The sequence below is a fragment of the Lutjanus erythropterus genome, chromosome 8, assembly GCF_056507025.1.
Source record: "Lutjanus erythropterus isolate fLutEry1 chromosome 8, fLutEry1.hap2, whole genome shotgun sequence".
Lineage (NCBI taxonomy): Eukaryota > Metazoa > Chordata > Actinopteri > Lutjaniformes > Lutjanidae > Lutjanus > Lutjanus erythropterus.
The window spans coordinates 35,795,314-35,822,731 of NC_139324.1; the positions used below are offsets into that span (position 1 = coordinate 35,795,314).

The 27,418-nt window shown below is 37.9% G+C and overlaps 1 protein-coding gene across 4 annotated transcripts in view; it reads right to left on the bottom strand.

Moving 5' to 3' along the window:
* stxbp5l (syntaxin binding protein 5L) overlaps positions 1-27,418 on the bottom strand; it is a 189,849-nt gene that overhangs the window by 61,042 nt on the left and 101,389 nt on the right. For all 4 annotated transcript variants that reach the window (XM_084725403.1, XM_084725401.1, XM_084725402.1 and 1 more), the window contains exons 5-8: positions 24,356-24,490; positions 15,012-15,075; positions 10,860-10,943; positions 3,836-3,959 (exon numbers count right to left, since the gene is read on the bottom strand). In XM_084725403.1, coding sequence (XP_084581529.1) covers positions 3,836-3,959; positions 10,860-10,943; positions 15,012-15,075; positions 24,356-24,490 — 407 coding nt within the window. The remainder of the gene's footprint in view (positions 1-3,835; positions 3,960-10,859; positions 10,944-15,011; positions 15,076-24,355; positions 24,491-27,418) is intronic.

The window sequence follows — 27,418 nt, forward strand, 5'->3', positions numbered from 1 at the left end:
ATTTCAGCACAAAAGGAATATGAAAGTGGTCAGCGTGGATGGTTGGTGTACGAATCACAGGATTATGACACTGGAGACTAGGGTTTATGTTCTGCATCCCACATGCTTTTAGTGCAGGCTGCTAAAACATATTGTTGAGGCTAGAGAAAGATGATAGTTTTGCTTGTTATTTAAGTCAGCTATGCAGACACAGTCATCATGCTTTAGTCAGGGTTCCTACAGTGTTTCATCAAATTCAAGTACTTTTCAAGCATTTAAGCTTTTCTAGTACATTACAGCTGTGGTAAATGACTTATTTATATATGTAAAGCCTTTGCTCAGAATGGTTGTCTGTAAGTAGACCTGGCATCCAACGTAACCTGGCTGAGCCAATAAGAAAACATTCATTTTCAAGCCAAAGCTCATTGAAACAACAACCTCCTTTTATGTAAACGGCAAAAGCAATTAAACTCTTTCTGACTTATTTTATTTATTTACCTAAAGAACTGTTCACTCAGAGAGTGATTATTATGAAAGTCATGTAATTACAATTTTAAGCAGATTCAAGTATTTTATCCAAAATCCAAAATTCAAGTGTTTCCAATGATTTCCAGCACTCGTCAGAACCCTATTTAATTGCCAGAAAGATACATTATGGGGAAAACAAATTTAACATGTTAATACTGAACATTTTGCAGACGTGATAAGAATATATTTTTGGAGTTAGCTATTAAAAGTCTGCACGTTAATTGAAAAAAGTTTGGCCATTATGAAATACAGTCTGGGTGGCATTGCATTTCCTACATATACGTACATTACTTTATGTACATGTGATCCGAGGTGGTTTTAAGTTGTTTACACATCACTTCCTATCCACAATCTCTGTTAAGCAGCCAAAGCTCTGGATAAGGGTGACTTATCATCACTGAACAGGCTCAAAGGAACAGGATTACAACACATACTGAAATGTCAAAGCAGGAAAGGACAGAGAGAAGGGAGAGGGAGGCAGAAAAATGGTCAAACCTCTTGGTAATGCTTTGATATTTGCAAACCCAAAGCTGTATAAAGAATAACTCTGAATGACACATAACATGGTCCAAGCATTTATTGTTACATGCCAACATGTGCATACACTGTCTGTGTTTTACTACATAATCTGGGCAGGTGGACACATATGAAAGAAAAGTAACATGGAACCTAAAGTCATCTTCTTTAAGTTGTCAGAGGCAAATCATAATGACAGGATGATTAATAGTTGATTTCCATATTATCTTATTTTTTTCAATTTCTTTGCACACTTTTTATTACCTATTTTTGCAACCCTGTTTATTTTCCACGTCTTTTCAGTCCAATCAGTTGTCTTTCCTCTTAAAACGAATGTGCCTTTTCCCCTTTCCTGCATCATCCACCTTCTGTGTCCTTCCAGCTCATAGCCATCACTCTCCGCCTTCCTCCTTTCAGGTTATACAACAGTGCACATTAATTAGTGCGAGCATCAGCTCTAACATCTGTTTGTTCATTTGTCTCTTAAAGACACAAACTAAAACTTGACTGCTGTGATCTAATGCCTACCCAAAGTGCATGTTAAAACTACAAGTACTGTAAATTCACTATGAATTTTCCTGTGATGACAACGTTGTTGTTACTTTCTGGTGGCTTTTTAATTTCCATCATGTACATTCACTTCACATAAAATACATACATTTCACAGTAGATTTTGTAATGTTTTTTGGTTTCATTTAGAACAAAACATTTTGTCTGTATAAGTAAAATACTGTATGTATGCTAGGGTTGCAACAAGCCATTGATCTGGATCTCTATATTGCTTCAATGATTAAAAATCCAATATCATCGATGCAATTTGAAAACATCAATCTATATCATTGTCTCAATATTCTGAAATTCCCTTGGAATTCAGACAGTAACACATGGGGTGTTACTGTTTCTATGTGAACACACTTTCTTAACATTCAAACAGTGCTAGTGCCCGGCAGATAATGGCAAGCAGCCAAGATCAAGATGATGGGGATATTTACTCACTTCTCAAGAATAAATTAGTCGTGTGGAAATATTTTGGATTTTGGAGAAAAGACAGAGTATATGCCACTTGGTCTGCAAAATTTTTGCTTTTGCCATGGGATCATTAGCTGCTCTGTTTCCTCAATGTTAGGTTGACAGATATTCAACCAAAGTTTTCTGTTAGGAGAGATAGTTATAAACCATCAGAGAAGAAGAAAACTTAAATAATACATGTAAATTGTTAATTATGAGTAGAGGAAAGGTCTGCTAGCTGCTAGACTAATTTATACCATGAAAAATGCCATAGGCATAAGCTAATAATGGTGAATAGCAAAATCACAGTTGTTTTGTCTATGAATGTTGACAGTTATTATTGAGCTGAATTTTATACTTTGTTAGGCTGAATGTTCTTGTTAAATCATGTTTTCTGTATGTTGGTGGAGTTAATATAAAGCAGACTTTGATGCACAATTATTTATGTGGTGTTTTTTTCTTTTATGGCCAAAAGCAGAAAAGAAAGGGATGGCAACTTCTTCTATAACTGTTAAAAAGGTTTATAATATTGTCTTGTATCCATCATTGGATTGAATTGAACTGAAATTGAATTATGGCAGACTTCAGATATGGCAGATATCAGCAAATATCATATCATTGTAAAAAGAAGTGATATAATATTGTATCATGATGAAACTTGTGATTTACACCCTTATATATACTAACATGTAACTCTGAATGGTACATAGACGAAAGGCTGGATGACTGCGATAGCTTAAGGCTTCGCTGTGGCATTATCAGGCTTGTTAGTGGTAACACAGATATTCTGTGTTGTCGGTGGAAAGCCCCTAGAGCAGGTTCAGACCGAGGTGGACAGCAGGCCTCCAGTCTTCCTCTAGCTCACAGCATGACATCTGAGCAAAACAAATAGCACAGCCAGTGACAGCAGCATCCAGCAAGCAAAGTATCAAGCTAAACTGGGTCTGGTGGTGTGATAATTGACTCACACTGTCCTGCCAGAATCAGCTTATTCATCTATTTTGTAATTGAATAACTTTATCTATTTACTATTAGAACAGAGGGACAGGATTTAATCAAGGAGATGACATGTTTGCTCTTCATCTTTTACACATTCTTAGTGCTGTAACTCTGTACAGTTACAGCTCCTTCTGTCCAGTTCCTTCCCCTTCTTTTCACTCTCGAAATACAAAATATCTGAAAAATATCTGGTTCATAAACAACCTGTTATATTTAAACATGCCCTAAGGCCTGTTGCCCTGTCCCAAGCATTCACCGCCCACGTCCTTTGCTGTTGCCTTCCTGTTTAGTGATTTTGCCTGAGATCACAGCTCATAGCAAGGAGACTAGTCATCACCAGAGATCTGACAAGGTCGGGATGCCCTGCCAGCACACAAACCACAACATAATAGGAGAACAACAGAAGTAGGACTGGTCAGGGGAAGAGTACATAGAATTTCATGTGGCTTGGAAGTCATTCATTCAAATCAGTGTTGAAGTACTTTCACCCGACAGCCAAATATTCTATTTTAATTCTAAACTAATATTCTCACGTAAAACACAAACATTTGCAATTCCACAGCGCAGAACTAAATAAACATGAACCTGAAGTTATTTTCTTCTAACACGTCCTCTAACTGTTGAAATTCAACCAACAGACAACATGTGTAAGGTATTAATTAAATCTACAATCAATACATTAAATCAGAGGTTTCGGCTGCTGTATTAAGTAACAGTGGAAGGACCCTGCCAGTTTTTCCAGTATGGGATTACAAAACTTACGGTTTGTTTATTCATTTAAAAAAAGTGTGGCTTGGCGTCTCACCATGAGGGAAGGTGACCTGGAATGGCTTGGTGGTGTTTCTGAGGTTCCACATCGTCAGGCTGCCGTCTGAATGACTGCACATGAACTGCTTCCCTTCATGATGCCAGCCAACTGAATGGATGGCCTGTACCAATGAGACAGAGTGAGCACATTTTTACGAACATGTGGTAAGACAAAATGTAAAAGGAACATAAATCAATATACAAAAGTAGGAAATAGGAATAGCACAGTTAAAGTTACAGCAAGGTTTAAGATATTAATCAAAAGCCTCAGATGTGGTTTAATCAAAGGCAGAGGCATACAGAAACGTCTTCAGCCTTGATTTAAAAGAAGTGAACATTGCAGCAGGCCTGGAGTTTTCTGAGAGTTTGTTCTAGACATGTGGTGCATAAAAACTGAATGCTGCTTCTCCATGTTTTGTCCTGACTTTGGGGACAGAAAGTAGATTTGTCCCAGACAGCCTGAGAGGGCTGGAGGGTTCATAATATAGCAGATGAGAAATGTACTTTGGCCCTGAATCATTCAATACTTTATTAATTAATTCTATGGAAGACAGGAGGCCAGTGTAAAGATCTCAAAACTGGAGTCTCCTGCTGAGACATAAGTCCTATAATTCTTGATATACTCCTCAGGTGGTGGGAGGCAGATACTGTAATTATCTTTATGTGGCTGTTGAATTCTTCCTGGGTTCAAAAACAATTACTTCAGTTTTATCTTTAACTGAAAAAATTCTGTCGTCTGCATAACTATGGTAACATATTTTGTTGTTTTCCATTATCTGAGCCAGTGGGAGCATGTATATATTGAACAGAAGAGAAGAACATAGAACAAACTAGGGGTGGGCGATATGACCTAAAATTTATTTCGCAGTTGTTGTTTTTTTTTTGTTGTTTTTTTTTTTGTTACTTGCAGTCACAGTACTACATCACGGTATTACAAATATAATAAAGGACATATGCTCAAAACATGATTCTATCTAATAAAAAACCCCAAATCTGATTATTGGCTCCAAACAGGAATGAAAATGAGGTACAGTAATGAGATTCATTCTGAAAGTTTGACAAGGGATAGGGTTAGGAATCTTTATTTGGCAGAAAACTCAAAGTATATAAATATACTGTAAGTATAACAGTGAGTGTAGCGCAGGGCAGGTCTCTCAGCACATTTACATACAGCAGCAGAACACACACACACAGACACACACAACGGCACAGCAGAGAGGCTTTAATTTAACAACAGCTGCAGTATGAAGTTTCACAAAAAGTGACGTGACGTCCCACATCAGCCAATGACTGATTATTTAACAGGCTTCAAATTAGACCTCATGTTCATCTGATTTCTCTCAACTTGTCCCTCAATGGCCTATTACAACAACATGTGTCCATATCATGCCAGCGCCCTGCACACGAGGCATAAAATGTGCCGCTGCTCAACAAGTTGTTTGCTGCCACATCTAAAAAATATCACATAAAATTTGAGTGGAAGTCCAAACTATGCAAGAATGCAGGAATTATACTTTAACCGAAATAGTTCTGTGTTAAATATCCAATGGGCAGAAGTAGCTGCATATGATGGATTTACCTTCAACGCTAGGCTGCGGCAAAATGCACCTTTCTCAGAGAAGTGAAGTAAGATAGTCAAAAGCTTTCCAAGAATCCATCCGAAACCAACATCAAGTGAGTCAGCAGTCTTTTATAGCTTTGCTTTTTAACTTTTTGATCATTTATTTGGCCGTCTGTATCTGACAGGCGTGGTGCCAGCCTTCTGCTGGACTTGCGCGCTAGTCCACCCTGAACATGAGCTGACTCTATCAGAGTCAAAGTCATTAACAGAATGACTTTGAAAACACCAAATGGGGGCGCCCCTATAGCTCAGTCGGTAGGGCGTGCGCACCATGTATTGGGGCTGTTGGTCCTCTGCAGCAGCTGCCGGTTCAAGTCCCGCCTGCGGCTCATTTGCTGCGTGTCATCCCCTCTATCTTCACCCCCCTTTCCTGTCATACCTTCAGCTTTCGCTATCGATAAAGGCAAAAAGCCCAAAAAATATCTTTAAAAAAAAAAAAAAAAAAAAAAAGAAAACACCAAATGACTTGCTTTAACGAATTTCATTTTGAAGATTCTTAAAATATTACTTCCATGGGGCTGTTCAGTCAGACAGCGACAGATCACAGGTAATAAACGTGGCAGCTGCACCGAAGTTCAAGCAGCTGTGCAGGTGATGTTAATTTTAAAGTTGATTAACGTAAATGTTGGACTTCTGCCTCAACAATTATCAAAACCACACTTCTCCTTGTTGTATTTAGTTTTGCTTGAAATTCGAAAAGTGTGTTTTGACTTTAGCTGAAGCTTTACCTTCAGGTGTGCTTCTGTTCAGGGTTTGAAAATGTTTCATTTTCATGAAAAATATGAATCCCTAGTATGTAGCTCTCTGCCTGCATGCCACAGTAAAGCATGGTAATGTTTATATGCTAAAACATTTATCACAGTAATGACAGTATAGCAAAATCTGTGTCATCGGCGAGCTTGGCACTGGTGGCAGTGACATCACCAGTATACCACCCACCCCTAGAACAAACTACTTTCTCAAAAGGATATCTTGTCATTGATGCTTTTATTTCAATACAGTACCAAAAATACACTTGACAGTATTCTAATATACACAGTTATAAAGCACCCCTAAACCAAATCTGTCCCACAGCCTGTTGGGTTCCATCAAGTGTACTCTGCTAAATAAATAACAAAAAAGCTGCTCTGTACGGTTCCTTTGTGGAATGGGAGACCACAGGGACCCCAAGCAAGATTTCTACTGCATGTAACATAACATGACAACATATCTGTGGGGTTTTGGTAAGTTATTAATGGCTCTGTGGTTGCTTTCTACCTTTTAAACTGACTTTTAGTCATGTACTGTTCAGTGATGTGCAAGCTGAGACACCTCAGCTAAGAGCAGGTGGAAAAAGTCATTTTTTAGCCTAAACAACAAGTGACAATGCAGTAATGAAACTGGAACACAAGGGTGCTTTCCTTTCATTATCTTGCCTTCGCTGCTTATCTACTGCTGTCTTTTAAGCCCTCAATCTGCACATCACATGGTTTGTCAAACAGTCTGGTGTCAGCTTATCTTCCTTTTTAAACATGCCAACCTGATGATCCCCTTTCTCTGTAAGTTCACTGTTGGTCTAATACCTCCTCTACATCAACACCCACCACTGGCCATGTCCTCAAGAAGAATGACTCAGGTCACAGTTGGAAAAGTCTAGATATGTTACAGAAAACTATAAAGATGATTTTCACCTTCACTACAGTACACCACAGGTGTGAGGGCCACATGTGCATCCATTAGTATTTTGAGATGTAGTTGTATTTCTGCCAGACAGATTTCTGTGTTATGAGCCCAGTCAACCCTACAGGCCTATATACTGACTATAGTTTGTCCATTTTGCTAATAGATAATTTTACCAGACATTTTTCTACTGTTCCATATACCATTTAACTGAATGATGAGAAGAAAATTACCAAAAACTAACTAAATTGTCATTTGGCCAAATGTCTTATCTTTCATTAGCCTGAACTCCTCCGGTTCATTTATGAGTACCAAGGGGCGTTATCGACACAAGCAGGCCAAAACCACTATGAATACAATGAAACGTAACCTACAGCCAGTGAGTACTTGTACTAGTCCGTTTCGATGAAGGGTACATACAGTACACGGAAATATAATTCTGAAAACATTTCAGTCAAAAAATAGGCAATGCTCTAACATTATCTTGATTCGCATTTGATCAGGACTGCCTAGATTGAGCCTGAGGGGATGTGACATGTGACTTTTCAAATCCGATGATGCTTTTCTGTCAGCCATCATAGAGAAAGTGGTTGTGATTGGCCCGACCAGATCCAAGGAAGGAATTCTTTCTGAATGATAGGGATGCCAAACCTATCTGCGAGAGCAACTGAAAACATGAGCTTGGCAGATTTGTCTGGTTCCCAAGATGATCTAAGCTAATATAAAATATAAAATAGGGTAAATCTTACCATCACTGAAGATTATTCCAATCTTTAAACATAACTTGTGCATGTAACTGTATCTACTTTAGGAGAGCTCCTTTAAACCATATTTGACAGCTATTCATGTCAAAGGCACAGAGGTTGTCAAACCAGGGAATCCTGTAAGGGTAAGCAACTTTGTCTGGTGCCACAGTCAATTTGCACCTGCATCTAATGTGTAAACTAATACTGTACCTCCGCAGATATCTGGCCTTATATTGTTCTAAATTAACCTTGCCTGATTTGCACATCCTGTGTGAGCCACCTTGCAGTATTTGTTATAAATGATGCAGCCGAAGTCGCATGTTTTCTCAGGAAAGCAGAGGAGTTTTGATTCTCTCAACACTTTTTACACTACAAGGTTAAAAGTCATCACAGCTTTCTGTTGTTCTGTTTTGTTCTAATTAGCTATGCTCAACATTAACAACAACATTAACATGTGTCTACAAAGGTCATAGGTTGCTTGAGGTCTCCATAACTCAGCTATTACAGTGAGTTTCCCTCACATACTGCATATGTGTGACTTTGACGCAGTTCTTTCGAAGAAAATAAAAGGTGTACAACATTGCAGATGAAAATAGAAAGACTAAATTTAGTAAAACCCTCATGTCTTTGTGACGTGTAACTGGTGCTGAGGTTTAATTGTATTCGGCTGAAGAGGTGTGAGACAGAGCTGTCATGCCATGCTAGAGGTGATGAACATGAAACCACATTAATGAATGTGAGCAGGATGTGACTCTTCACAGGAGAGAGGACAGGAGATGAGCGTTGGCGGCGGATGCAGGGGATCAGTGCCACGACGTGAAAATATCTCTACTGGGCAAATTGGGTTTGAGGCCACAGCGGTTTCATGTGTGTATCTGTGTGTGTTTGTGTCTGTGTGTGCATGCATGAAATTCTCAAACTGACCTTGGATAAAATGCCCAAAGATAATCTGGATCTATGTGGTAAATATGACCAATTTGAGGCTATTCTGTGAAAAATATATGCTTTTGTAGTTTCAGTTGTGTCATCTGTTTGCACTTTGCATCATTTAAGAAGATTTGTTGATAGCTGGTAAGAACAAGAGCAGGTAATTAACCTTCATCATACACTAGAAATAAGAGAAACTAGAAACAAGGGCTCCAAAAGGGGTTTTCTGAGAGAACATAGAATCATTTGCTTCTGAGGAACCCTATTCTGAAGAAAAGGTTAGTCAAGGTTTCTTTCTGAGACTAAGTGTTATGTGAAGAACTCTTTTCATCAAAAGAACCCTTTTTATTATGTGCCACAATTTTTAAGTTATGATCCCTTGGGGGGGTTCTAGATAAAATCCTTGGAATATAAAAAGTTTCTCAGCAGAACCCTCAAGGTGGGTTCTGAATAAAACCCTTGGAATACAAACGCCCCAGGTGGGTTCTAGATAAAATCATTGTGATATAAAAGGGCTCTTGGTAAAGCTCCCTGGGTGGGCTCTAGATTAAACCCTTAGAATATGAAAGCCCCTGGGTAGGTTCTAAATAAAAATCCTTGGAATTTAAAAAGGTTCTTAGTAGAACCCCTGGTTGGGTTCTAGATGAAACCCTGGTAATATAAAAGGGTTCTCAGTAGAACCCCCTAAGTGTGTTCTTGAGAAAATCCTTGGAATATGAAAGCCTCTTGGTGGGTTCTAGATACAAACCTTGGCATATTAAAAAAAAAAAAAACAAAGACAAAAAACAGGGGTATTTCTTTGTTGGCACTCTTAGAAGGCTGAAAGATTTTTGATAGAACTTCTAGACAGGGTTCTGGGTGGCATCACTCCACCATAGAAAGGTTCTCCTTTATTTCCTGCCTTAAGGTATAACCCTTTATTCAGGGTTCCTAGTAAAAGTCTCTTAAAGGCTTCTAAATTAAACCCTTTATAAAAAGGTTCTACCAGTAAACAAAAAGGGTTCTCCTACTGGGACAAGCTGAAGAACACTTTGTGGTTGTAGTTAGCACCTTTATTTCTAAGAAGTGCACCATGGCATGGTATGAAAGAGTTCCACTGCTTATTGAAATGATCTCCTGTTACTAACACACCTTGGCACATGGCAGGCAGAACACATAAACAGAACATCACCATGAACACTGTCTCATATTACTCTCCACTGCTCACTGGAGAAATGGCAACAGGCAGTGTCGTCTTCACCTGTTTGAGCTGACTGCTGTGTGAACTGTCAGAGGCAGACCGGTATAAGCTTGCCTGGGTCCTCCAATTACTGCAGTAATTGGTAGGCAGGCAGGCAAACAGAAGCAATACACTACTTTATGACAAAGACACATCGCTGAAGACAAAGAAAGTTAATGCCGTTCAAAGATGAAAATTGCTATCCATTTTGTTGAGATTCAAAATATTGGTAGAAACAAAAGCTAATTTCTGTCGCTGATGAGAACAAGATGAGAAGATGAGACTGAGGCTGTTTAGGCCCAAATATGTATTCAAATAAGATCACGCTTTTCCTTTTCTATTTAAACTGATCCATGCTTTTATCAGATCTCAGTTCTCTAGAAGATACAAGCTGAAGTTTCTATTTTGCATGAAACAAAGTGTTTCACATTTGTGTAGGGCATTTAATATTGCCAAGCTACCAAGTTGCAACATCTGACTCATAGTTTCCTGGAAACTACTGTATTTCCACAGAACTTTGGCGTCCAAATAGTCAATTTTCAATCACCGCAATCATGGAGCGACCAATGCGAGCATGACTCATTTCTGTTGTAATTTTTCCACTTTTCTCGAGTCTGCCACATTCTTACATCCTACTTCCTGCTGCTATAACAAGGGATCCCCACAGAGATAGATAGCTGAAATTGAATGGAATATGTGCAAATATTACGACACAACCCTGAAAGCGAACTGTAAATGTCAGAGTGACATGGATGTCAATGAAACAGGAGGCCTCTTTAGAAACAAATATGAGAGCATTTTCACTTCACTTGACAAGTTTCAATATGGAGAAGTGTATAGTGGAGCTCACCTCATCATAGTAGATTCTGAAGTCAGCCTTCTTGCCCCGGAGGTCCCATTGTACGATTGTCCCGCTCTCAAACCCTATAAGCAGCTGTAGAGGAAAGTGACACCATTAGTATTGGTATTATTAGCAGAAGTGGGGGACTTGTGTCACTTGTATTCATGACTTGAGACTTGACTAACTTCTTTAAATTAAATATTAAATTAAACATTACATGAGGCAGTTTTCATGGAGGGGGTGAGTCCAAAATCACTAAGTTATATTCATTGACACAAAATGTCAAATATCAGTAAGTTTTCTAATGTGTAAGCAGGTTACAACAGTTGAAATCATGGTGATGGTCTTTAACAATTAATTTTATTGATGATGAATCTGCTGATTTTTTTCTCAATTAATTCATCAGTTGTTTGGTCTACAAAATGTCAAGAAATGATTAAAAATGTTGATTATTGTTTCCCAAAGCCCAAGATCCATATAAATTAGATTGTTCTATATTTTTATTTATTTCGTCAACCAATTCCAATCAAAAATGATCGGAACTTCGAACTACATCAAAATCTCATTTTACATGTTTGTATCTTTGCTGCAATGCAGGTGCCTGTGGCACCCCCAAAAATAGTCCTCCTTCTTCCTCTTTTAAGCCTTTAGTTCACACCCAACTCAGATACTGACTAAAATTGCTGTTCATGTTCATTGACAGTATACAGACACAGACACACAAACAAACACATATGGATTATTATTGATTTGCACAGTACACACTCACACAACCACTGTCAGGATGGAGTATGGAGTAAAATATGAAGTAAAGCTGAGTTGAATGAATATTAATGTAAGGAAAACGAACAATAGTTTGCTGTTGCTTTATTTCACTAAAATTATACTTAGATCCTTTGTTAGTTCCTTCCCCTACCAAAAAATTGTGGGGTGAACTTTTTAGTGGATTCTGAAGGGAAGCATGCCAGAAAAAGTTTGAGAACCACTGCTGTATACCTAGACAGGCACCAAGCTCCCAAATGCCCTCACAATAAAAACCTCACAAACACACTAAAACACAGTTACACACACACACACAAGAACACACAGGATAAGAGGGGAGAGCAAAGTAAACACGATCTGATCACAGCTCAGAGGACGTGGGGAGTGATGTTGGAGGAGCGCAGCCTTTAAGACAGAGAGGAGGAAACAGCTCTCCTGCTGTGAGGAAAGACTGTGTGAGATCTCAAATCCTAAGATGAGGGCAGTAGAGGTAGAAAAACAGCCTCTCACATTTGTGACACCTGCAGTCACGAATGTAAACAAACAGGTAAGGTAAGATGAATGAAGATGTACAGGTACAAATGCATTAGCATACATGCGTATAGCCTCAAAGATATGTGGTAAATGAGTGCAGATCTACTTGACATGATATGCAAAGAATAAATCTGTAATGTCTTTTTATTTAACAGTAAACAGCCATACTCTCTGCAAGACCAGATTCTTAATGCGAGACTTGCAGTTAGCACAAAACTGCATAAGAAACAAGTTAATTTCATCACTGCACTGGCAGTTTTCCATGTAGTAAAATGTCATCACAGAAAACAAAAGCATAATTAATAATGAATAGTGACATTAATAGGCTAATGTCTGCATTCAATTTAGGTGAGCAATTTCCAGGTTTCTGGAAAAGAAACTACAAAAGAAAAAGAAAACATCACTAGAGAACAATCTCTGCTGCAGACTTTATGGTCTTTGGAGACCAACAGCAGATAAATAGGTGCACAAATCAGTCTTTTTTTCATATTTTTAGAGGCCTATCTTCATCAAAGGTCATACGTGGATATATAGGGTTTTAGTGAGCTTGTCACCAAAATGGATAAATTAATAAAACCGAGGGTTTCGTTGTTTCAGAGGGAAATTACCAACACAGACTGCATGCAAAGTTGGTAATCAACACAAAAATGTGAGCTAGGCTAGCAGGTAACATTACTGGTACTTATAACTATGATTCAATATAGAGTTTTGATCAGAATCAGAGCTGTTAGCTAAAATACAATTGTATATCAGGATACAATATCAATCTAATATCAGAAGGAGGCAACAAAGAGACAGTTATTTATTTTTCTTTGAATCCAAGGGCAAATGCACTCACTGGAAGCTCACTGAATAGAGCATGAAATGATCCATTGGTCTATCTTTTGAGTAGCCAGTAGGTCATGTTTTCTCTTTCAGCATATAAATAACCATTAATGCACCAGTAGCTCTCTTACTATTCTCCAGGAAAGCCATACTGTAGCACTCTTCCAGAGGGAAGTGTGCTACAATATGAATTGATACTGTTCAGCGAGAAAATGATATGAAATAAGACTGGAAGATGCAAATAAAGTTATATATATAATACCCACTTGATATAATCTAGCAAGAAAACAGTTTAAATATTTAAACAAATTAATGCTAATTTTAGTTAAATTAATTGTTGAATTGCATGAAAATTTCACCCTGTAAAGGCAGACTTAGAAGTTATTCACCCATGTCAAATGTTTATTTCTATTGACAGGGGAAATGTTCCATCTCATTTAGAACTTCAATCGGGCCTGAAAAGTTGAGCCTGAAAAGGCCAAAGCCTGGCAAAATTCTGTCTGGACCCAACCTAAACCCATTTTCCTCTATGTACCAAACAGTAGGAGTTTTCACTGACAGGGACAATATATGCAGGGAATTGGAAGTGGCAACAACTAAATTGGAGAGAAAATGAAAAGAAAGAAAGAAAGAAAGAAAGAAAGAAAGAAAGAAAGAAAGAAAGAAAGAAAGAAAGAAAGAAAGAAAGAGAAAGAACCCAACGTGAGCCGGTGAACTATATGAAAAACAAAGCCCAACCTGACTCAAATGGGTCAGGTCCTGTTGGGTCCCATTGGGTTCAGGCACAGATCTCAAGCTCTTCTCTCACTGCCTGTTTTTACCTTTTGGTTGTTTTTCCAAACCATGTGCAAACAATCACTGATGCATAAAGTATGAGGAAAAGCCTGTTTTCAAACACCAGGTTATCAACTTATATTCTTCTTCCTATATTGTTTCTTATATTATTTCTTTATTCTTATATTTTACAGTATCCTGAGGTTCTGAAATTACAATCAGACCCATAAGGCTAACATTAATAAAAGTGCCTGCATTATTTGCAGCAGTGGTTATCATTACTAGCATAGAGTTTTTCGTGGAGCATATGAATATCTTTTGTTAGCGTAATCACTACTCCCAGCAGTCAGATTTACTGTCTTAGTAAAAATTATGGAACTGGTACTGTAGGCTATTTACTTATCACAACATGGAGAGAGAAATACTTCAAATACTTTGATAAATAAAAACGTGTATGATCCCCTGTCCCTTCTCTCTGCATTCTGGTCATTGCAACCTAAAGGTAAAGTTCCTCCTTTTTCTTGTAGCAACATTAAAAGCTGTGGTTGTTTTAAATGCTTCATGCAGAACTTTGTCTTTTCCTGCAGTGAGTGATGGCAGTGTGTGACAGCAGCTGTAAACTTGTGTCTCGTTTTTATGTCTTCACAGCTTGTCAAGTCCAGCTTCACACACAGGCAGTAAAATCCATTGGGAAAATCAATATGCTCCCTCAGTGACCTCTTTTTTCTTTTATAGCAACCTCGACCTGCCTGCTTTTCCTACCAATCTGACTGCAGCTTGACCCTGAAAGGCTCAACTTTCACAAAGGATATATTACCAGCAAGTCTCTCACACCTCTTTTCTTTTGTGTGTACATGTGAAAAGCCGAGGGACAGAGAAAAAGAACATGTGAGCAAAGGTGTAATGTATAGAGAACAACTTTCTCTCTGTGCGCCAGAGAAGAAAGAAAGAAGAAGAAAGCCAGACTGAGAGACTGACAGGTGAGAAAATTAAAAAGAACAATGGAAGACAGAAAGACAGAAGCATTAATAAATAAAGGAATAAAGGAGTAAAAGAAGGAAAGAAGAAAGGAACAAAGAAAGAAACAACGAGAGAAAGAAAAGAAATAAACTCAGAGGGGTAGCTGGAGGACAGATTCGTGGCAGAGAAAAAAAGCAGAGATTTAATTCAAGGCAGAGAAGTGGCAAAAAACAGAGAGTCTGTGTAGACTGTGGTAATGTCAGAACCAGGAGGTGTTGCTGGTGTTTCTCTTAGTCTTTCACTCACCTTGCCCTCATCCTTTGGGCTGTCGCTCAAATGAACCACAGGTCCTGGATGAGTTTTAGTTGATCTGTGAAGAGAGAGAGGAAGATAAGAGAAAGGTGAAAAAAAAAGCTGCAGCAATCAACATTACTATCCGACACTACTGCTGACTGATTGATCATCAAAGAGTTTTGGTGCAGTTGGTTACAACCTGCGGTGCAATTTCATTATGTATTTATTTGAAATATAGCTGTGGTGCATTAAGAAATCAGGCTACACACAGAGATCATTAAGAGCCCCATCCAGCTGCACCCAGCAGCATACAGACTGTCAAATATTATGCAGCGTTAATCTTTGCTCTTACATTAGGTAACATAATGTAACATTATCTACATTCTACTTTGAAAGTCTACCTGGTCGTAGCGTATTTATTATTGCTAAAATGATCACAGAGTCCTGCATGTGCATAAAAGTTTGAGGTGTAGGGCTACTGACCAGGCTGCCGTAGTTGGGTGTGAAAATGCGATGTCTATAAACATTACTTGGATGATTACTGTAAAGTTTAACTGATGCTTATGATACTTTGTAAATGGATAATAAAATACTGTGGGCCACATCTATGAACATTATTTGGCTGTTATCGTAAAGCTGCAGCTCATCACTGATGTTTCTTAAACTTTAGAATTGCTTAATAAATGGTTTATCATTATCTCATTATAAAGTGTTACCAAATTTGAAAATGCAGAAGAGAAGAGGATGTCATTGTTTAGTGTGTGTGCTCTCAACCAAACTTTGCAGCTGTAAAAATCATTGTATTGTCATTGTCCACTGTATGTCAGAGACGAGCAGTTTAACAAGGACTACTTGGTCATCAGTGGACGTTGTTGTGGCTGTCACAATCATGATATTTTGGTATAGTGGCTGAAGTGTGAGGTGATCTGGGAGGTTGAGGTGTGACTGACACATTCAGATGGGCCCATTTAGTTATGCCTGCTGCCTGAAGGTGATAAAAACATAAAACCATAGCAACCGCTCAATACATTTCTATCCAGCAGTTGAAGTAGTAATAAGCCAAGGTATCAACAAACCACCCACAATACACAACACCTGTCCAATCAGTGAAGTGGCACAATGGGTGAATGCCAAGAGCTAATCTTGCTACAGCAGCCGTCCAGAACAAATAATAAACTATGCTGAAATACACTTTCTGATATAATATTCACATGCACTTTTGACCTCAGACCTTTTGTTCATCAACAAACCCACACCATTCACACACTGTGCCATGAAGGACACTAAGTTCTTTTTAAGTTTATTAGCACTGAAACAAGTTATTAAGTTGTTTAAGAGGAAAAAATTACAGCAGTTATTAAATTTCGAATGGAGAGGGCTATGACTAAGGGCGGAGGTTTGCTACTGTATGTGGAAAGCGATTTCCTGTGGTTGAAGAAAGCTTTCAGACAGTGAAGACAAATATGTGATCTGAGAAGAGTTGCTGACTGACTTAGTGACTCCATAAAGTTTTCCTTTCAGCTAGGCCAGTATTAGAAATGCACACAAAGTGAAATAGGATGTTTTGAAAAAAAGATGAATACACTGATGAATAAGGCTGTTAATGTTGGGTACAGCAATACATTCTGAGAGATTATAAGATTGGATTGTATAAAACATAACTTTTATATTTCTTAAAGATAAAGACCGCTTCTGTATTACCAATGTGAGGCTCTGCTGGAATACCTGAATACATTTTTGGATAATGTTTTATGATATAATACTACTTTAAAGGTGATATATATACTTCACTGTAACGTTGCTTTCTTTAGAGCACAAAACTTTTAAAACTATGTACTATTAGGATTTCCTCATAACTCTTTTAAATTTAGATACTTTTCCTCACTGGTCTTATGTCTTGAAACACAATATAAAACAATGGAACCAGTTAGTGTGCAAATTATCCAATTTGGTCCGATTTGTTTCTGTGGTGGTTGGGCTCCAGGTCTTGCGAGGTGGTAATGGGGTTCTTTCATGCCATAAAAGAATGTAGACAACAAGAGAAATGAAAATGTGGTGCTGGTGAAGTGTTGTGGTTTTAGGGCAAACATCTTAATTAGATTATTCTGTTTTGTTTTGTTTTGTGTTTTCCAGATGAAATGGTATTGTTAATCTAACAGATGAGCAAATTAGCCAGTCTAAAAGCTTTCATTAAACGTACTAGCGTCCCTGTGCTTCTTGTTAAGCAATGATGTTACCAAATCATCTCAAATACAGTGCCAAAAAACATCAACTGTTAAACAAGCCAGCCTGTTGGGGCCTGAGGGACCCGGAAATCAGGCTAGTTTCCCTGCCTGTTGCCCACTGAATGCTAAAATAGGCTCCAATCCAGCAATCCAGCACTGTGTTGATTAACAGGTGTACAGACCCTGCATAAATCATAACACTAAAATGGAGTAGAGGAATCACATAGAGAATTGAAAACAACAGAAAAAAAATATGTTTTAAATAACTGAGTTTACAAAGAAAGAGAAATCAGGATTTTTTTTTTTTATTGCAGTCATCCAGAGATTGATTATCACAGCTGTTGAGATCACAAACACAAAGGCAATGAAACCTTGAGCTCCAGCAAGACTAGAGGAGCCATAGCAACCCATTACTGTTACAAAAGAGAAATAACAACTGAAAGATTGGTCGTCTTCTTTTATCTTATCATATAGTTACCAAAGGCAGGCCAGGAAGTAGCAAGTCAGCTGCAGAGACATGAAATGTCATATAGTATCACAATCTCAGAGGATTAAATAAATTGTCAAATGAAATATCTGTGCGTAACTTATGGCTCTTGTATGTCCATTAACTTTTTTTTGTTGTTGTTTTGTTTTGGGTTTTTTGGATACAGAACATGTTCCCAAGTTTTGTTACTGTTGTGAAGAAACCCCCTGTGTGCTTTTACCTTTTTTGTGTTCCTACAGTCTGTTTAATATATTTTTAAATATAAAATAAAAAGGTTGATGTAATTTGTTGAATTTGAATTTGTTGAATCTAAGTCTAGGATGCCATTTTTGTACAAATGTCTGATCTAGAGGACTGAAAGTGTGATTGATTGGAGGACAAATGTGAGTTGAGGCATGTAGTGAGTTCAATCCAGGTTGGAATGTACAACAAATTGTCCTTGATCAGACATCACAGTGGAAAAAAAACACTTTTTTCCATTTACTTTCACATTACCTCTTGAAGTGAGATGTGTTAGTCCTTGTTGCTTTACCTTGTTATAAAATGTGTTATACTGTATATTGGTGTATACAGAATAACACATTTGCATAATATTACCTACACCGTCTTTGAGTTCCCATGGCAGGAACAGTGTTTTCTTATGTATTAATCATCTTCCTGAATTATCAAGCCACCATGACGAGTATTCCCTATAGTATGTCGTGGTTCAGTGGAGAGAGCACTGGGAGTCAGCAATCTGTTGACTGACTGTCGGGTGTATTCAACATTTTCAGGCTAATTTTCACTTTATCTAACAGCTTTGAAAATGTTTGGCAGAGTAAATCAGGCAGAGAGGAAAACAAGAAAAGAGTGGTAGGAGTGACATATCTGCAGAGATGAAAGGGAAGCTGTGATTTATTTACAATAATCCAATTTAAAATCATGTGATGTATTGGGGCGGACAGATTTTTCTACAGTGTACAAACTTGCCAGCCAATTATAGAGGCTATGCACCAATGTCACTTTCCCACCAGGACACGCCCCCTCAGACTGAATGGCAAAACATCCTGCAACATGCTGCATTTAGTAGGGGAAATTGTTAAACTGGGAGCAAAACAAATGACTGTCTGAGACAATTAAAGGCAGTTGGACTTGACAGTGATCCTTTGGTACAAAAGGCAACAATATGTCACTACAGAGCTTAAAATGAAGAAAGAAAATAATCAATATAGCAATGCCTGCAAGCTAGAACAGGCAGTCAACCGGAGCTGTACTGCCAATCACATGTGGCAAGCCACACTCCCTGTAAAACACACCAAGCACACTGTTCCAATCTGCTCTCCAATCTTTGCCCTAGACTAATGACATTCAAAGAGAGAGTGTGTCCTGAAAGTTATTATCCTCCTCCTGCACGTGACCTGATCAAGGAATATCTTGGATCATCAAAGAAATATAGAGATTTGAACCTTTTAAAAACCTAGGTTCACCCAAATTCCAAAACCACAAACATTTTTCAATTCCATTGTGAAATTTTTAATGCAGACATCGTTTTATGAAGCTGAATTTTGAGATATTGTCTCAGAGATATCTCACCCTGCCTCAATACACTGAAGATGAACTAAATTCAGATTGTGCTGCTACAGTATTAATAATAACAAATTAAACATTCAACATCAAATTAACTCTCCAGAAATAATGTCTCTGTTACTCTGGATAAACTACAGAACAAAGTGGTGCCTGTTTTCATTGGAACTACTTTCTAATGAAGAAATATAAAAACTGTTCAGTGTGTTCTATGGATCAGGGACACTGTTTCTGAAACAGGTGTTACAGGTGACAGTTTTAAATGTCATGGTTCAATGCTGTGAGTAGCACAAACAACACCACAGTGTGTTTGGCAGAAGAAACAGGAATTTCAGACAGGTATGTCCAAACCTGGATAAATAAAACTAATGATCTTGACATTTTTCAAATTATAATAATAAGTTGTGAGTAAGAATGAACTTTACAGTAAAACAAATGATTAAGGTGTAGAAATTGATACTTTTAAGATGATAGGCTGTGGTAATGCAAACTGTTGATCCATCAATCATTGGTGTATATCTGACCTAAAGCACTTGAGTTAATCAAAATTTTCAAATCAAATGCTATGAGATATTGATATGTTGATCATGATTTAGTTACCACAATTGGATACTGTAGAAAAACAACAGGAATATGGTATCAGTGACCACTTTGCAGAATGCTCTGTATAAACATTTTGCAGATTGCAGAATGTCTCCTTATTGCAAAGATAGAACACCAGCAAGACGTAAATTTGTAAATTTGTAAATTTGTAAATTTTTAGTATATTTTTAGGAGACAGGATTGCTCTTGGTTGCCATTTGTTTCTGTTGCCAGATATTTCTGGAGCATGTGGTTGCATTTTAAAACTGCTAATTATGAAACAGCTGTGGGAAGCTGAAAACTCATTGCTTATTTTGCTGTCTAAATAACAGAAATATCCAAACATGCCAATGTTGATTACGGCTGACACGATGCCAGGCATAAACACAATTTTGTTCATCACAGGGCTCTATGAACTGCAGCAGTGTGTGTACTGGGCTGCTGTGTTTTCCCACTTCTTGCATCTCATTTTTTTTATATCTAATTTTGGAATGAATCTCCTGAAGATGAAATTGTGCATTAAATATGATGCAAAATTATCTGAATTTCAATGAGAGCCTGGCCCTTCAAGTTTGGGCACAATGGCCCCAGTTGAATTGTTGCTATAACAGATTCTTTTCAAGAGAGGACACTTTGGTTTGTAATAAATTAATTCATCTGTGAATGGCTGTCACACAAACAAACACTGTGTGAACAAAATGCACACACAAATGTAAACACACACCAAATACTGTGTGACTCACACTGTGCTGTTTGTACACAGTAGAAAGAATGGATGAGCTCTCCCTTGCTCACTGAACGCTCCACCGCAGGAAAAAAAGAAAGTCCCCCCTCATCCCTATTCATGTTCAGCGGAAAACCTCCCAAGCCAAACTATGAAACTCCCCAGTCGCTGTGTGTGTTGATGAGAGAAGAGTCATTCTCTACTAGTTCAACTTCTCATGAACTCCACTTCAGAAAGGTGTAGAGTGCTGACGGTTAGAAAAAAGAGAATATATTATGGTGTATACTCAAACAGAACATAATATAGAGTGTAGAGAAACGTGTTGTGTGCTCTCCTGACTTTAGTCAGAACAGCACACTTAATACGCATATTGTTACTGCACATTTGCCATAGTTTCCATGCCACTGATATCAGATATGATATTTGATTTTTATTTAGCACTGTTGGTTATGACATTGTTAGACTAGATGGCTTCATTTGAAAACATCAACAGATTATTGCTTTATGCCCTGACAACTGTCACTTTCAATTTTAAAATTATTCTTTAGAAGATAGTCTACATGGTATCCAATGTGATATGATAGCCTCTAAGTTACACTGTGTTGTCTCTGAAGTGTCTTGTTTTTTTGGCCACACACCAGACACCACAAGCAGGCACGGATGCAGTGAAGAAAAACTACTGGGAGTGTGTACTGAGAGACGATTGACAATGATTATTGAAAATGAAAGCTCATTTCAATTGATTTTTGATTCAATGTTGAAATTGTGACACCCCCATCTATCTGTATTATGAATAATGCATAGTAATGGTCATCAAGTAATTACTTGATTAAAGAACAAAGCGGAAAATAAATCAAAGTTATTTTATATAAAGAAAAGTTCACTGTGTTGACTCACACTGTGGTGAAAAATCAACAAACCAAACATCCTGTTAAAATCACAACCACTGTCTCAGCCTTCCAGACTTTTGCAATGATTGGCAGACAACCCTCCCACACATACACATCAGTGTTATGACTGCTCACTATAGTGTGGGCTGTCACAAGGCAACAAGATGGCTTGGTATGAGGGTGACTTGTGACTGACACGGCAGCAGGGGACTTGTCAGGGTAACACCAGAAGAACAGCACGTAGGTGGGTGAATCCAAGAGACACAAATGGGCCCACAATACAACTTCATCATTTTTGCATTTAATGGCACTTTTAAGTTGTCAATCAGCTGCAGCTGTCAGCTACCCAGTCAACATGTGCAACAAACAAAAGTGCATGTCAACAAATTGATAAAGGCTGAGAAGTAGTATTATGCCCAAACATGAGGTGAATGGTTACTGCCAACATTACCGCAACGGAAGATAAAGGCTGGTGCTGCGATGCAACTGTGTTGTTCTCTTTATAATTGGTGTGTGATGCATTGTGAAAATAATAATTCTACCATTCATCAAAGATTTGTTTTCTTGAAGTTATAGAGAAGTTGATTCACTATAATTTTTTGTTTGTTTCTTTTATGTACACTTGCAGAGGAATTCATTTACAGAAATCACATCTGGCCAAACTGATTACTATATGCAGGTTATTACTATAACCGAATAGTTTTGTTTTTCTTTATTTCTCATGCAGAATTTAAATAACATTTGTACATTTATCACATTAATATAAAGCCTTCACCCTCAGCATGGGCCCACTCAAGGGGCCACTACATGACTTTTCTGTCTCCATCAATGTTTGAATAGGCTATTCAAGGTAACATGAGGAACACAAAGTTTCACTGCTGCATTGGCTCATTTTTAGTTTATCCTAAGCTTCAAGGAGACTAGGCCAACATTTTTCAGTAACAGAGAATTACTTTCTTTTTCCAGTCATGATTTCAATGAGAATGCAGCAGCTGCCTTGGGTAGCTGGAAGAAGACTGAGTGGCAAAGTATCATGACAGTTAAGCATAAATAAATAAGTAAATAAATAAATAACTAAATAAACAAACAAACAAACAATCACAAAATTTAAAATGCCACTGACAGGTGAATGTTCAGATTAACCAGCCATGCAAAACTAAAACATTGTTTTACGTCTGAATTCTCCCAGCCACTTTCATATTTTACCATCATTTGGCTGGTGGCTGATGCTAATTTTTCTCCCTAATAATGGTCAGTGTTGAGCCTGTCTTTCCTGAGGAAAGTCCAAATGTCAGATGGTGCATGGCTCAGTTTGCTATAGCAACAGCACCAGGATGTTAAGCGTGGCTGATTGAACAAGGCTCAATCTAACAAGTAACAGCATGGTCCATTTGTTTACTTAAATGTGGCTGAATAACAATGTATGAATACACATGAGAAATGGGCAAACCCTAACATTACGAGGACAAAATCGATTCTACCACCCAGTAATTTTTAACACAAGGCCTATATTTTACTGTGTGTGGGTGGGTGTGCTTGCTATTTGAAGTGGAAAAAGGAGGCAGACAGGTTATTTTTGTCATTATCACAAAATAACCAACCACATATTCACATATTCATTTAAAACCAATTGTTCACATCATACTATGATCACTGAAAACCCACAGATAATTGTGAAAACTGACCTGTTGCTCCAAAAATACAAACAACTAAACCTTATCTGATTAGATAATTCATGCCGCCAGTCTGAATCTAGAGCTCATCATTTTTTTTTTTTTTTGCCTTTATTAGATAGGACAGCTGAAGAGTAGACAGGAAATGGGACATGGATGACATGCAGCAAAGGGCCGCAGGTGGGAGTCGAACCAGTGGCCGCTGCAGAGGACTAACAGCCTCCATCAAATCTTGTTTTCCTTTATTTAGATGAAAATTATTTGCTAAAGCAGTTTTCCTCTCTGCATTGGATTATGCAGCTGCCAGTTCAATGATGGAACCCTTGGATGCAGTATATCACTCTGCCCTACGATTCATTACTGGAGATAATTATGGTTAACACCAATGCTTACTGGCTTGCCTGCTCTATCAACAAGAACAACCATTTGTATTGATTTATTTAAATAGCAATTTTACAGAAACTCCCACCAAATCTCTCAGCCGTGTTCTCTTGGAATGTTGGTAGCCATTTTACCTGCTCACAGACATGGCTCACCCTGCGATCCAAAAAATTCATAAAGAGCTAGGAAAATCTGCACTCTGTTACTGTGCCTCACATATGTGGAATTTGCATCAAAAAAGCTTTAAGACATCCTCATTAATACTACTGAGACAATTCGAGGAGTTAATTGCTAATTTTTCTGATTGTAACTGCTTTTAAATTTTTTAATTGCTCTTACTGTTTTTTTTTCTCATTGCCAATTTCTGTACCTTCACCTATAGACATTGTTCACCTTTTACCTTTTTAGCTATGTATTCTTCCATCATTTCCTTTATTTCTTATAGAATGTCTGCACATTGGCACCATTGTAAATGAGGGTGAGGATTTAAATAAATAAATGATGATGATGCATCTGTCAATAAAACATCAATGGCAATGGCAGGGTACAGCGGTATTTGAAAACTTCCAGTATCTGTAATGAAACATTTCTCAACTATTCACATCTGAGATTTGAACCATGAAAATCACGATTGATAACATGTTAGGGGGCTACATATTGCAAAGCATTAAAACTCTACACGATCTAGTACATTACTACCAAATATTAAGCTATCAATTTACTGCCTGACCCACTGCCATTGATCTGCATTATCAGGATCACAATAAAAATGATCACTGTCATTATTAATAATTGTTTTTAATTCCAGTGTTTGGAGCAGGGGCAACTTACAGTTCTATGGCCTTGTTCCACATGATGACATATCCAGACAAAATGAAGGACTCGATGTTGACGATGTGTGTGTTTCCGCGCTCTGTCCCCACGTACAGCCATTTACTCTGAAAGGGAAGGTGGCAAAACGTGATCCTGGAGAACAAGAAACAAAGGAGAAAAAAGACTAAATGTTAGGCATCAACAGTCACAAAGGGTTCTTCAGTTTGTGCCATCAGTGGACAAGACTTTTCTTGGTCTTGAGAAACCCCAGTATTTACTAATTGATAAACCGTAACCTGATCTGTATATTTACTGCCAGCCATTTTCTCTCTGTCCAGTGTTTTCCCTACTATCCCCCTATAAGACCTTTCTTCGCTCCTGTTGCTCTGCTGTCTGTTTTGTTTCTGCCTTCGTCGTGGACTAGCCACAGATGATGTGCTATCAGGCTCTAGTAGCCAAATACATGAAGTCTCTCTCTGTTGTTCATGATGTTGCTTTGTCTTGCTGATGTAAAATGTGTTTACTGGACCACTGGACTATCAGTAAAGACTCGTTTCAGTAACTACCCTGTGGAAATTAGCCTCACAGAGTCATAAGCTAACTGGTTAGCCACCTATCTTGCCCTGCATTACTGTGAACAGTTTAGTATTTAGTATTCACACAGTCACACAGAGAGTATGCTGATGACATTTTAAAGTCCTTAAATGCTTTTAGTTAATGTTGCTATCAATACCAAATCACAAATGAAATTGATGACTCTCTTCTCTGGCCAATTCCTTAAAGGAGCTACACTACACTTATGACAGTTTCCTTCAGTAAAGACCAGTAAAATATAATTATTTGGGAAGTCACCGTAAACCGCCATACTGCTGGAATATCTTGCTTTTTCACCGCACTCAGAAAAGATCAGTATCATCACAGTCCTAATATACACACTGATCTACAACTGTTGCAGTTAACCTCTCTGAATATTATGCACAATTCTGCTTTCAGACAAGCCATAAGCATTTCTGAGCTGCTGTGATATTTATGGTTGATGATTATGGTTAGGGTAGTATAGTGTAAAGAAATTAGTCAGGTGCACAGTACATATTTGAGTGTAATATGATGTAGTCAACTAAAAATGGATGAAGAGCTGGTCTGATTTCTGTTGATTCCTGTTTCCAAAATGAAGTATTGTGGCATTTTATTGGAATGCTCTTGTTTTCAGTAGTGTGACAATTCTAAGACGTGTTAGAAAATCAAATATTGGGCACAACATAAAAGCAATGAAACAAAAATGAGCCAAGAGACAGTTACTCAATTAAACAATTATTGGACAACAGATAAAATGATTAAAACTGCATTCTAGCCATGTTGTTGCCCGTTTAACAATGATCGCATTCTGCAGTTTTCAATATGTAAAGTACTATACATGGCACTTGACAGACCGCCTACTATGTCACTATCAGAGCCAGATCTTGAGACAGTGTTTAATCTTAATAACTGTTCACAGACGTCATACCGTGACTCATTCACGGAAGTCATGGCCTGACTCATTTTTAATGAGTAAGTCTTAATCAAGGTTTAATTTAGCACTTGACAGGAAACTTAACATCTGTTATCCTCAGCAACATAGCACCTTATGTATACACAGTTATTACTGCCTACATTTGCTCCTCCTACCCCACTCTTGCTTCTCTCTTGACAGACAACGTTTGCACTCAGCCTCTAAGCTCGCTCTAAGCGGGTATAAATAGTTACTCAGAGAGCCCTTCAGAATAACTGCCAAAAGTGGAAGGGTGAACTTTTTCTGTGTTCTGTTAGATTACACAGTTGCCTATAGACATATACACTACAGGCTAAACTGGTCCACCATTTCACATGTACTCAATACTCCTCCGTTCAAAGCTTTGAATAGTATAAAATCTAAATTACTAATCAGAATTCATGTCTTTTCCATGACTTTAAATAACTTTTCATAACACAGATTTCTCTGCATGCAAGAAAAATGTAAATTAACCACAATAATTCCTAGCATATCAGCTTAACATTTTATAAACGTCTGCAGTTGATCTGATGACAGAGGAGTATCGGTTACTGCTCTCAGGATCAATCAGCCCTCTTACCCAACACTAGTATGCAGAATACAAAACAAAAATAAATCATAGGAAATATAATTCAATTTAAAAAGTGAAAAAATAAAGGTTTTTGTTCAAAGCAGCAGCTTGGTCAGTGTGCGTCACAATGCTTTGGAGCGCTGGCAGTGCCACAGCTACCGGAACCCACCGCAGGCAGTCTATTTAATATGTCAATGTCCGCTGGAGCAAGAGTGGGGCGGCTCACTCCTCTTTGTTCCTCTAACATTGCTCTCTCTGGGTTCATGAAAAACTATTGTATGAGATCATTCAATAATGTGAAAAAAAAAAATCCAGGTGAAGTAAGGAAAAAAGTAAGAACAGACGCCAGACAGAGTCAGAGGAAGACACAATTGTAACACAAAATTGAAGCATAGAAGCAATAAATAGAGACAAAAACAGCTGTTTAGTGTAACAGCTTGTATATAGAGGAAGCATTTCAACTGCATTTTTCAGTTGTCTGTCTCACACGCATCTGACAGAGTAGATACACTCCTATTTTAAACAATAAAGCTGTCTACACAGGCTGCATAATGGCTGGCATTTCACTCATCCCATTACATTCATTTGGCAGACGCTTTTGTCCAAAGTGACTAACAATAAGTACATTGAAATCACATAGGAGCGAGAGCGAGATATCATCCAAAATTGGGAGTGTATACTTTTTAAACAAATAACTAAAAGCATTTTCAGTGCTGCTATAAAGCATTATTTTGTTTTGGTTTTTTTATGAGACCACAGGGTCCTTTGATGGGAAAGCTAAACATGCAGAAGCAGAGGACTCCAATGGTTGTGTCATGGTGTAGGGTCTGAAAAGGGTTTGGAGGCAGAATGGAGCAGGGTGTAGTCAACTGCACAATGCCTATACTTAATACTGTTCTTGTGTAGACACAGAGCACTGAGGCTGTTGCTATTGACCAGTAAGTCTCCGGTGTTGGCATGTTATTAGACTCACTACTTCACA